Here is a 12,762-nt window from a genome sequence, read left to right as displayed (position 1 = left end):
TATTATTCATACGGTTATAGTCACATATTCCAAAGCTTTTTTGGGGCTTCATGAACTCTGGGTGGGTTCGTCATAGCAGAGAACACAGATCTTGCCTAAGGGACCCGAAGGAGCAATTCCGAGAATACGCAACGAGCAGATTCTATTTCGATTCAACACACCAGAAACGTCAAAGTCGGAATGCCCAGATAGGCGGAGTCACTGCGGGCCTTTTACGCGCATTGAATCTGCGGAGAAGAGGCGGGCTGGGGAGAGGCGGAAGTGACTCGGGTAGGCCGGTCTGTGAGACGTAATGGCGGTTGCGGGCTGGTGCAGCTACTAAACTCTCAGACGTCTTCCTGGGTAAGAGAGGCCTCTCCCGTCTCTTTCTTAAAGCCGTGTTGATCGAAAGGTAGGTTGTACAGGCTTAATGGTACTAGGCGGGCTTCGTGTGGTACTACGCTAGCGCTCCCCACCGCAGTGGGAGAAGTAGGGTGGAAGGGCGTGAATGTAAACACTCGGCCCGCGGAGGGGATTTGGACACGAAGCTTAGGTATTGAGGCGTGAACAGACAGGACCCGTGTATCTAGCCTTGAGGGGGTTGTCATGAGGTTGGAGGTAAACCAGGCCCCGAACTAAACTTGGGGGAAAGGTGGGCGGGTGATCAGACTAATCTGGATTGGTGAGGAATTACGTAAACTGCGTAATTTGGAAGTTTTGAAGCGGAGCGCTGGCTTGGAGAGGTTACATTGGAGAAAGGTCACGTACAGTAGAAAGCAAAGGATTTGTAGATTTGCGGATTAACCAACACGGGAATTTAGGCCGCGTGGAGTGTTGAAAGGTCTCAGGAAGTAGGCGCCCCGTACTCTGCCCCTTGCTTGAAATTCCGTTTCCTGAGAGCGAGACTATTTGTATTTCGGCTGCATTGGGGAAGAATCGGCCAAACCCGATCGTCGTTCCGCCTTTTTTAAATCATAGCATGGTTTATTTGTTTGAGCATTTTATTAGGTGACCACGTCTGAGTTTACTTGGGAGTGGGAGAAAAGGCAAAGTGGATTTAGTAAGCAATTCTTCTCACTTGTTTGTTAGCAATCAATGACAAAACTAGTGCAGAGTGATAATCTCTTGACTGCAGATCAGCTTCGCCTTTCAAACCTGCTAATTGTATATAATACCTAAAAGACATAGGTTTTATTCTTCACCGCAGCCTGTTTTGGCAAGCAGCTGGTGGCAAAATCCACATAAACCTTAAATTGTAAACAACAGATAAAAGATAATCACAACAAGCAAGCATCATGTGATTTGTAAATGACTACTGAATGGAAATCAATTATTTCTAATTGGAATCAGTTTTCATATAGTTAATAATTGTAATAAATGTAAAAATATATCAAGTTTGTTAATTTTCAACAAGACTGGATTTTTTCTCTTCAGTATTGAAGTTTTCAGTGGAAAACAAAACTATGTTATATTAGTATATTATTTTCTTTTTTTCTTCTTATGTAAATGTGTTTTTATATGTTATATAGACGCCAGTAGGATTAAGCATGTGTATATATATATATATTTCATAAATAATTCAAAGTTCTAGTTACTGGTAGTGATAGTAATCTATGGGAAACAATTGTTTCTGGATATAGTGTGTATAAAAAGTATTTTCTATTGCAGGTCATGCTGCATTTTTGAAGACTATGGCAGTAATAATCCATAAATCTTAATAGATAGGTAAAATTATAATTTAGGTGCAACAGATATATAGGTAAAGAGTTGCTAATCACCAAGTCTTGGTGAGTACAGCCTATTAAAAACATATTTATCAAGGAATATGCTCTTGAATTCATCTTTACTAGCCCTCTTGAATGACTTCTATTATTTTAGTTTATTAGCATTATCCTTTTTTCTTGATATAGTTTCCAACAAAATTTTGACTGCAATCCTTTATTATTTTCTAAAGTTACTTTGAAATTTTTGAATACCAAAGGCGTTCTTTTTTATGAAAATGTTAAAGGCTGTTTCTGCTTAATTTATTATGAGTAAAGAATATAAGATTAGAAATTACATAAGGCAGAGTTTGGTGCAACATCAGAGAGTTCTCTGTAGAGGACCACCTCAGTTTCACTAATATGGATGAATAGAATTACAAATTCTGTTACTGAACAATAGAGCAAAATACATAGTGATAGAAACTTATTATCTCCTAATCAAATTTATGATGGTGATTTTAATATAAAAAAATCAGAAAATCTGTAACATTAGAAAAAGGAACTGCTTAATTATGTCTTTTATTTGCCTGATTAAAGGGAGATAGAATAATGCAAAGTATTGATGAATAAATACAAGACAACTAGTCATAAGAGTTTAAGGGAAGAGATGAAGTAAATATTTGGAAATAAAATTTAAATTAACAATACAATAACAGCAACACAGAATATATAGTTTTAGAAATAACATTTCTCAATATCCAATGTTGAGATACTATGAACTCAAGCCATTTATAATTTATGTTGCAATTCTAAATCTTATTTGGAAATAACCTCTTAATGTACTTATTTCTGAATAATACGATTACATTGCTAAACCTCTAAACCAGCATTTCATATTAGACCTTGAAATAGAAACATTGCCCTTATTTAACAAATATTTAATCCATTACAGTGTCTAAATTAATTTGAAACTTTTGCATGGTTGCTAAAGTCATCTTGAGGCAGAATGCCAAGATAGCGCTCTAAAGAATTAAAATACAGTATGTTTCCTGCTGAAGCCTATTGTTAGCCTCTTGTTCCAGTCTAAAGGTAATAGAAGAAGACCTTGCAAAATTAATTACATTGCAAAATTACTTTCTACTAGGCACTTACTTTAGAGAGCTATTTGAGGACAAGAAAGCGGTTGAAGCATATGAGAACATAGAAACAAAAATAGATATTGGTTTTGTGTTAAATGCTTTAAAGTGTTATAATGCACTTTATAATAAAGCGCCTCTTGATAAAAGAAAAGTAAGAAACTTACCTAGTTTGTTTTTCCATTCATTAAGCTCTAATACAGTGGTTCTCAACCTGTGGGTCGTGAGACCTTTGGGGGTCAAACAACCTTTTCACAGTGGTCGCTAAGACCATCGGAACTCTAAACTTTAAACACCACTTCGCGTTCCTCCAAACCGCGTGCAGATGGGCTCCGGAGTCATCACCAGCTGCGCAGAGAGTCACCGCGGCTCCACGCTGTAGAAAACATAGGTGCGTGCACCCCGTACAATTACAGCTTCGGAGATTTCATAATGGCGGGAAAATGTTCTCACGCTGACAAAGCGCTGCCTTGTCTTTCACAGCCACCTTGTTTCCAATTGGGGGGGAGAAATCCCCTGCATGGATCCCCCCAATTGGAAACGAGGTGGCTGTGGAAGATGTGTGGGATCCGGAGCCCCATCCGTGCTGCTGAGAACGGGCACCAGACGGAATGCCGGCCGGGCTGGGAGCTGAACTGAGCGCGGAAGAGCCGGCGGATGGGGCCCCCTGAAGCAGCGCCAGCCAGCATGTCCCGCAAGAAGAGCCCCAGAGGCAAGGGCGCGCCCTCCTCCACCCTGCCCATCCCCCAGCAATGTGCTGCCACCGCTGCTTCGTCAGGCAGGCCAGGCAGGGGGCAGGGCGGCCTCATTTCCAATGGGGGGGAAGAAATCCTCTGCATGGATCCCCCCAATTGGAAACGAGACGGCTGTGAAAGATGTGTGGAGTCCAGAGCCCATCCGCGGGGGGAGGGGGTCCCCCTCGCGTTCCTCGTCTTCCCAAATGGGCTCTGGAGTCATCCCCAGCTGCGCAGAGCCTAGCCGTGGCTCCACGCCATTGAAAACATAGGCGTTTGGCGTGCGCACATCCCCTAAATTACAGCCTTGGAGACTTTCCCCCAGGGAAAAACACTGCTGCCAGATACTTTTAAACTGTGATTAAAGGTGACCACAGTATGTGTGTCTCTGTGTGTGAGTGAGAGAGACAGACAGACAGACACACACAGAATGACAGAGATGGGGGAGGTAGGGGAGAGACAGAGAGACACACAGACAGACAGAGGCACACACAAAGAGAGACAGAGAGAGAGAGAGTGAATGCGAGACAGACACACATATAGAGTGACAGAGATGGGGGAGGGAGGGGAGAGACAGAGAGACCGACACACAGACAGACAGACAGACAGACAGACAGACAGACAGTTTGTGTTGACTGGAGGGCAGAGATCGACCCCCAGGCGCGTCACTTGTGGGGTGCCCTAGGGGTCGGTTCTCTCACCCCTCCTGTTCAACATATATATTAAACCGCTGGGCGAGATCATCCGTGGTTTTGGGGCATGATATCATCAATATGCTGATGATACCCTACTTTTCATCTCTACCCCAAACCACCTAAACGATGCCCTTGACATGATGTTCCGATGCCTGGAGGCTGTGCGGATCTGGATGGGGAGGAACAGGCTCAAGCTCAATCCCTCCAAGACTGAGTGGCTGTGGTTTCCGTCATCCTGATTTGTACACCTTGTTCCATCTTTGGTGATAGAGTGAGCCCCCTCAGAGAAGGCTCGCAATCTGGGAGTCTTCCTAGATATGCGGCTTAGTTTAGAAGAACACCTGACGGCCGTGACCAGGGGGGCCTTTTGCCAGGTTCGCCTGGTACATCAGTTGCGCCCCTTCCTGGATCGGGATGCTCTGTTCACAGTCACTCATGCCCTCGTCCTTTCTCGCCTGGACTACTGCAATGCTCTCTACATGGGGCTGCCTTGAAGAGCACCCGGAGGCTTCAGCTGGTCCAGAATGCGGCCACGCGGGTTGTCATGGGGGTACCTAGGTGCTCCCTTGTTACACCCCTTTTAGGCGGCCTGTACTGGTCACCGGTTGTTTTCCGGGTGCGATTCAAGGTATTTCATTATGACCTTTAAAGCGCTCCATGGCTTAGGCCCAGGGTACCTGCGAGACCACCTACTGCCACTAGTAGCCTCCCACCGTGCAGTATGATCCCACAGAGTTGGTCTCCTTAGGGTGCCGTCGGCCAGACAGTGTCGGCTGGTGACCCCAGGGGGAGAGCCTTCTCTGTGGGAGCGCCTTCCCTCTGGAATGAGCTGCCCCTGGTGCTTCGCATAATCCCTGACCTCTGGTCCTTCTGATGCGCCCTAAAAAGTTGGCTTTTCCAGCAAGCCGGCCTGGCCTGTTAATTTTAACTCATTTTTTAAATGTATTGTTCCATAAATTTGATTTGTTTTTTTGGATATATATTTAATTTCTTTTTAACTTTTGGGATGTGTGTTTTTTAATATTGTACGCCGCCCTGAGTCCTTTGGCAGAAGGGCGGCATATAAATCCAATAAAAACAAACAAACAAACAAAGAGAGACGCACACAGAGAGAGGCAGAGAGTGAGTGAGACAGACAGACAGACACACACACACAGAGAGAGTGACAGAGATGGGGGAGGGAGGGAGAGAGAGGCTGAGTGAGTGAGTGAGAGACAGACAGAGACACACACACAGAGTGACAGAAAGGGAGGGAGGGAGGGAGAAACGATAGAGACACACAGAGAGAGACACACACACAGTGAGTGATTGAGTGAGTGAGAGACAGACAGACACAGAGAGAGACACACACACACTGTGACAGATGGAGGGAGGAGAGAGACAGATATACAGAGAGAGAGAATGACAGACGGGGAAGGAGGGGGAGAGAGACAAAGAGCCACATACAGAGAGACAGAAAGAAAGATATATTCTCTTAACATATAGATATATTAAGAAATATTTCACAATATATAATTACATATTGTTTTTGTGATTAATCACTATGCTTTAATTATGTTCAATTTATAACAAAAATACATTCTGCATATCAGATATTTACATTACGATTCATAACAGTAGGAAAATTACAGTTATAGAGTAGCAAGAAAAATAATTTTATGATTGGGGGTCTGTCTGTCTCACTCACTCACTTAATCACTCTTAAAAGTACCTGGGAGTACCCTTGGAGGGCTTTGGAGAGCTTCGGAGGGCAGCTTCTGCAGAAGCCTGGGCGAGTGAGAACAAGTTCCCGCCATTACAAAGTCTCCGAGGCTGTAATTGTATGGGTGTGTGCGTGCACCTATGTTTTCCATGGTGTGGAGCCGTGGCGACGCTCTACGCAGCCGGCGATGACTCCGGAGCCCATCCGTGGGGTATTTCGAGGAACACGAGGGGGAATCTAAAGTTTACAGTTCCAATGGTCTTAGCGACCCCTGTGAAAAGGTCATTCAACCCCCAAAGGGGTCGCGACCCACAGGTTGAGAACCGCTGCTCTATATTGGTGAATATGTCTTGGGCACAAGAAAGGCCTTAGGCTTGAGAGCTGAAGAAACATTATTGTAAGTTATTAATAGGTTGGTGGATTTGTGGATATGTGTTTCAGTGCCAACAGTTTAAAAGTACAAACGCTTTGCAGAGCAGAACAGATGCAGATGAGGACAAAGTAGTAAATATTATGCAATGTGTTAATGTGTTGTTGGTAATGTAGAAAGTTGATCCATGCAATTCTCCTGTGGTTTCTAAGATGTGCACTATACCTTAGAATGGCTTTGGAGAAAAACATTACAGAATATTACAGAATTTCCCAAAATGTATATCTGGAAATAATGTGCACATAATTTTATTGGAAGTTATTAATGTCTCTTAAATATCTGAGATACTAATAACTCCAATATTTCAAAAATGCCGGCAAGGATATTCTTATCATGAAATTATTGGTGCCAGAACAATAATACAATTGAAGCTATTTTGTCTGAGCTTTTTAGACCTTATCAATAGAAGAGATTTCTATGGTATATCTGAAATTTCCTGAAATTTTGTAACTATTTTTGATAGTTAGGTGTCACATTAGAAATGAGGTAGAAGATTTTCTGTCAACATCTTTTATTTAACTCAATCAAGTAAAAGTCTTTAATTGATTAATTTATAATTACTTTAGATACTATATATATATTCTGCATCTGAAGTGATAAGGAAAGTTCATTATTTCATGCAATTTATGTTCCAGTAAAATGACCCTGGGAATAATATGTAAAATAATGTAAAATGATAAAAATATTAAAACTCTGTCCCAGAAAACCAATTTCATAATAATGTTATCTTCCACTGTTGTACCTTCTCCCTACCACTGCTATTCAGAAAATGTCTCTGAACACAGTTCTCACAATATTCATAACTACTATCTATTGATAAATCTAGATTCCATAAATTTTTCATTTCCTCTTAAGCCTATTTAAATTACACAACCACTTATTCTGTAAGCCAGTTATGTCAATTATTTAATTGGTTCTTTTGAACACTTTAAAATTTATTTGAATGTTTACTATCTTGATTAAAAAGGGACCATTTTATAATTGTAACAGACCCACTGCCAAGTTCAATAACAGCAACTGAGATTCTTGGCTTTATTTCATTGTTTGCTTTAGATTATTGTTTAACAAATGTCTAGTGATAATGTTCAATGTCATTCTGTAAATGCTAACTTTATTTATTTGGGATTGAGTACAAGAACATAATCACAAACATGCATTGATCATTCTGTCATGTTTACTAGCACTTTTAAAGAATGATATGTTGCTTAAACTACCAATTGATCCTTTCTTTGTACATTTTAAAATGTTTAATAATTTGATCCTTTATGAGTCGCAATGGGGCTGTGGTTAGAATGCAGTACTGCAGGATACTCCTGCTGACTGCCGGCTGACTGCAATTTGGCAGGTATATTCTCACCAAGCTCAATGAGGACCCAGATTATTGGGGGCAATAAACTGACTCTGTAAACCGCTTAGAGAGGGCTGTAAAGCACTGTGAAGCAATATATAAGTCTTAAGTGCTATTGCTTTATAGCAGGGGTATCAAATTTAATTGAGGGCTGCATCAGGGTTGTGTTTGACTTTGGGGGTTGGGGTGGGTGTGGCCAGTGTAGGTGTGGCCATTTTGACATATGAGTCAGGGGCGCTTGTGCTGCCTCAAGCGCTATGCTAACAAAAACAGGTTCCTGAGCTCCATTTTCGGCTGTGATGGTCTCCTGCAGCCCTCTGCCACTGAAAACAGCTTGGGTGGGCCGCACATGCTCCCTGGGCTTCATTTTCAACTGCAATAGCCTCTTGCAGCCTTCCTGCTGACAGAGGACTGCAGGAGGCCATTGTGCCTGAAAACAGGGCACATGGCCTTACCAAGCTCCGTTTTTGATGGCAGAGGCACTGTGGGCCGGTCCTCTGCTGTTTCCAGGGTAGTCCTGTGGGCTGGATCTGGTCCCTGGGCCTTGAGTTTGACATCCATGCTTTATATTGTTCTCCATATATTATCCCTAAGGAATGACTCAGGGACAAAATTATAATTTTGTAGTTGCTTTAAATGTGATAGTATATCAGCATATTTCAAATTCTTGCTAAACTGGAGAAATGTAACAATATTTTACTTTTGAAAATTTCATGTTTTTGTATATATTTAACAAGTCGTCTAAAATTGCTGTTCAGATATCTTAAGTTAGAGGTATATAACTTCTGTTGGCTCAGGGACTATACCAGGCTTCATGAGGTATAAGCGCTACAGTGAGTATTAATATTACTAATTTTGGGAAGTAAATTTAAAAATTTTAAGATTCCCCAAGGCTTAAACCACTCAGTCCCAAATGAAAAAATAATGGCTAACATTTTCTATCCTGAAAATTAGGGTGGCTAGATTTCTAGTAATCAGGAAAATAATGCTCACAAGCCACATATGTAACATCGTGTCCTATATTTCCTTTTAACAAGTATTTAACAATGGCAAGCCACTACAGTACAAAAAGCAGACCCCAGTCCCTACCAGCACTGATGATATTACCTAGTTTGAGTATTGAAATGCTTGCAAGAAAACAACCAAGCTCAGAGAGTATTAAGGACCTCTTATTTCAAATATTCTTTTCTGCAAGTATGCAACAAACACATTTTTTCAAAAAGTTTTATGGAATTCATTTCTTTAAAGGCATAAAATATTAGAAGGGATCACAAATATTGAGCATGTATTTCTGTGCAAAGGAAATAAAAAGGTAAAAAATGGGATTGAAAATGAAAAATGAAGTCTGAAACCAGTTCTTATACAGTTTTTGAATAATTGAAAAACACAGTTATGAAACTATTAGAATTCCCGAATGAAGGCAAATATATGTTTCCCCTGTATTAGAATTACAGTTTTTGTGCTAATGTTTTAATTTTTAGAGATCTCAATTATAGACTATAATTTAATTTTATTTAATTTTAATAAAGTTTAATTAACATAATTTTAATTTAGCAGATAATAGTTTTCCTTTTAAAATACTTTTTTGGTCAGATTTCAAATGTTTCAGAAATGCAGGCAAGGACAAAGATTTATTCAAGTCAAATTCAGCTGATGATTATGTTTTGAATGGGATCCATATTTTTTATGGCAATGAATTGCTTTTGTTGGAATTAGAATTGCTGGAATTATTATTATTATTTATTTGTCATTTGATTTAGAACTCTAAGCTTTCCTGATAGACCTAACCATACTTATTTCAAGATTAGGCAAAGTTGATAGATTAATATGATAATTGGCTTATAATTGTTCTATATATGTGATATTTGTTGTTGTTAGTCATAAAGTCATGTCCGGCCCATCGCAACCCCATGGACAATGTTCCTCCACGCCTTCCTGTCCTCTACCATCACCCGGAGACTATTTAAGCTCATGCTGACTGCTTCAGTGACTCTATCCAGCCACCTTATTCTCTGCCATCACCGTCTTGTTTTGTCCTCAATTATACCCAGCATTAGGCTCTTTCCAGTGAGTCCTTCCTTCTCATTAGGTGGCCAAAGTATTTGAGTTTCATCTTCAGGATCTGACCTTCTAAAAAGCAGTTAGGGTTGATTTCCTCTAGGATTGACTGGTTTGATCGCCTTGCAGTACAAGGGACTCACAAGAGTCTTCTCCAGCACCATAGTTCAAGGCCTCAATTCTTTGGCACTTAGCTTTCCTTATGGTCCATCTTTCACAGCCATACATTACAACTAGGAAAACCATAGCCTTGACTTAATGCACTTTTGTTGGCAGGTGGTATTTGCTAGATTTTATTTAAACTTTATATGCCCCTATTCATATGCCATGGAACGTGGGAGTAAAGAGATTGAAATATGATACAGTACAACTGGAGCCAACCCTTATAGCAGGGGTGTCAAACTCTTTTTCTTTATGTACTCTCTGCATAATATATACTGCAGAGACACGGTGGTCTCAGTGTTAGCCTTGAAAAGAGGAGGCTATGAGTTGTATGCCTGTCTTAGGCATGCAAGTAATTTTTCCTAGTCATTCCCTATTAGCCTATCTCATTGGGTGGTTGTTTGGGAAAAGGATTGTTAGTTTGTTGTTAGGCAGGGTTATTAGGAATGTTCACCTAGAGTTTTTATAGATAGTTAGGATAAATATCTAACAACATATTCAACTTACAGAATACTGTAAATATTTTAAATATTTTAATCTGTATGTTGTCATTCAGTTATTACATCAATTAAACGGTTACATTTTTTACAGAGCAATTATGTCATCTTTTCAAGAGGCTTCATCTTCAAATAGTGCCCTCCAGACTTCAAATTTTGCACATGTTATCTTTCAAAATGTAGCAAAAAGTTATCTTCCTAATGTGTACCTTGAATGCCATTACACTCTGACACCCTATATACGTCCTCACCAAAAAGATTGGGTTGGTATTTTCAAGGTAAGCAGTTTCTAGAATATTTTAATATATAATGTTTTTTTTTAAAGAATGACTGGGTAATGGTCAAGTGAAAATGTAAAATGCCTTTTATCTTGAAATATTGATGCTTAGAGAGTAATTTTATTGGTTAAATTTTTATCTTGTTGAGGCCATGTTTCATTACATTTCATTTATTACTGGATAACCTACATATTAGCTGTCCAATCAATTTAATCCACATAATGCAGATCATGGCATATGATCCTAGGAGAGATGATTTTTTAAAACTGACCTCTCTATCTCCCCTTGTTATTAGACACACATACAACGCTTCTTGGGTCATTAGACAATAAGGAGATTAATTGTTTAACTTGTTCATGAAAGAAAAGGATTTTATTTGCCTGTGTCATTAAATGCTTTACTTTATTATAAGCTATTATTATTTTTATTGCCTCATCTTTATAGCATCATCTTTATAGCTGAAACATTTCTATGAGTATATTTTTCAAAACTACTGTATTTTTTGGAGTATAAGATGCACCAGAATATAAGACGCACCTTATTTTGGGGGGGAGTAAAACAAGAAAAAAAACTTTCGGCCTCTGCCTGCCAGCATCCATTGCACCCTTCCAGCAAACAGCAAATAGCCTGGTCAGCTTCAGCACGTTATTGCAGCCTGATTCAGCAGGAGCAGCTGATTGGCAGGTGGAATACCCCCAACCAGCTATTCCAGAGTGTGGGGATTGCCATAGACCATTGCCACCTCTGTGCCTTGCATTTTCAGGAAGTTACAGGCAGTGGGAATCCTCACTTCCACTCAGATTTTGATAACGAGCTTTTTATCCATTTAAAACAAACCCTATCACCATACGCATATTTAACTGGAGGGGTTGGGGTGGGGTTGGGGATGATTTTCATGGGGCCAGAAGAGGGACTTGGCACCGAAGGCTCCACTCCCAAAACGTCCCCATCTTCCTACTATAACCGTAGGGATTGAAAGCCTGGCTTTCCCGCAGCAACGCCCCATAGAGACGCAGCACTTCAGTATTCCTGGATGCTGTCATCTCCTAAAACACTGCCCTACGCTTTTGCTACCCTGGTTGGAGCCTGATTCCTGAAGCAGCCCTGAGAAGTGGGAGGTCGCGACTCATTTGCAAAGGGGGCGCTGCGCGAGAGGTATAAGGCAGTTGCTGCTATCTCCGCCACCTGGAACGCCTTCGTTTCAGATCCACTGCTACATTCAGAGTATAAGACGCACCCAGATTTTCACTCTCTTTTTGGGGGGGGGAAAGGTACGTCTTATACTCCAAAAAATATGTAATAAACCTCAAGGGCAAAGGCTTTTGTCCTAAAATATCGTGTCCAGGCCTACTAGAATAAAGTTCCATACAATGTCCAAATTATTGTCCCAGATCACTTTTTAAATTGTTGGGTTTTTTGATAAAACAAAACAAAACCTTATACATTCTTTTAGTAAGTATTGTACATAAGTTCCAGAACCTTCATTAAGGTACTGATCTCTTAATAGAATTCAGTTTGCGGTCAACTAGAATAAGATACAATGACTACATATTATTAATTTCATAAATTAATTTCAGTGTTACACACTAAATTAAAGTTTTTCTTATATTCCCCAAGTTGTTTTAAGCAAGCAAGTAGTGGAAGTGCAAGATGGTTGCAGCTATTAACTTTTGTTGTCTTTGAAGATTAGGCTTTGCTTGATAGCAGTTGACTGCATGCTGAAATTAATTACTTTGTTATGTCTAGAATCATGATGGCGAACCTATGGCATGCGTGCCGGAAGTGGCACACAGAGCCATCTATCCAGGCACATGGAGCCGTCGCCTGTATCTCTTCCAGGTTCCAACACATCGACCTGCTGCTTTTCAAGCGCACCGTGTGTCAGAAACTGGAAGAGCAACTGGTCATTCACATGCGCATACCAGGAAGATCGTCCTGTTTCCTGTGCACACATGCTCATTGGCCACTTGGTCTGGGTTTCGGTGTGCATGCGCGTGAAAACCAGCAATGCAATAGCTGACTGGCACGCTATCTCCGGCG

General features: G+C 40.7%; 1 protein-coding gene across 1 annotated transcript in view; it reads left to right on the top strand.

The window, feature by feature from the left end:
- Positions 1 to 792: 792 nt before the first annotated feature.
- Positions 793 to 12,762, top strand: part of TAX1BP1 (Tax1 binding protein 1) — a 45,355-nt gene continuing 33,385 nt past the window's right edge. Inside the window, 2 exon segments of the mRNA XM_081933475.1 lie at positions 793 to 1,039; positions 10,539 to 10,722. Coding sequence (XP_081789601.1) covers positions 10,546 to 10,722 — 177 coding nt within the window. The 5' untranslated portion in view covers positions 793 to 1,039; positions 10,539 to 10,545.

Source organism: Natrix helvetica, assembly GCF_964273705.1.
Source record: "Natrix helvetica genome assembly, chromosome: Z".
In the NCBI taxonomy this organism is placed as follows: Eukaryota; Metazoa; Chordata; class Lepidosauria; order Squamata; family Natricidae; genus Natrix; species Natrix helvetica.
This window is presented reverse-complemented; position numbering and strand designations above follow the sequence as displayed.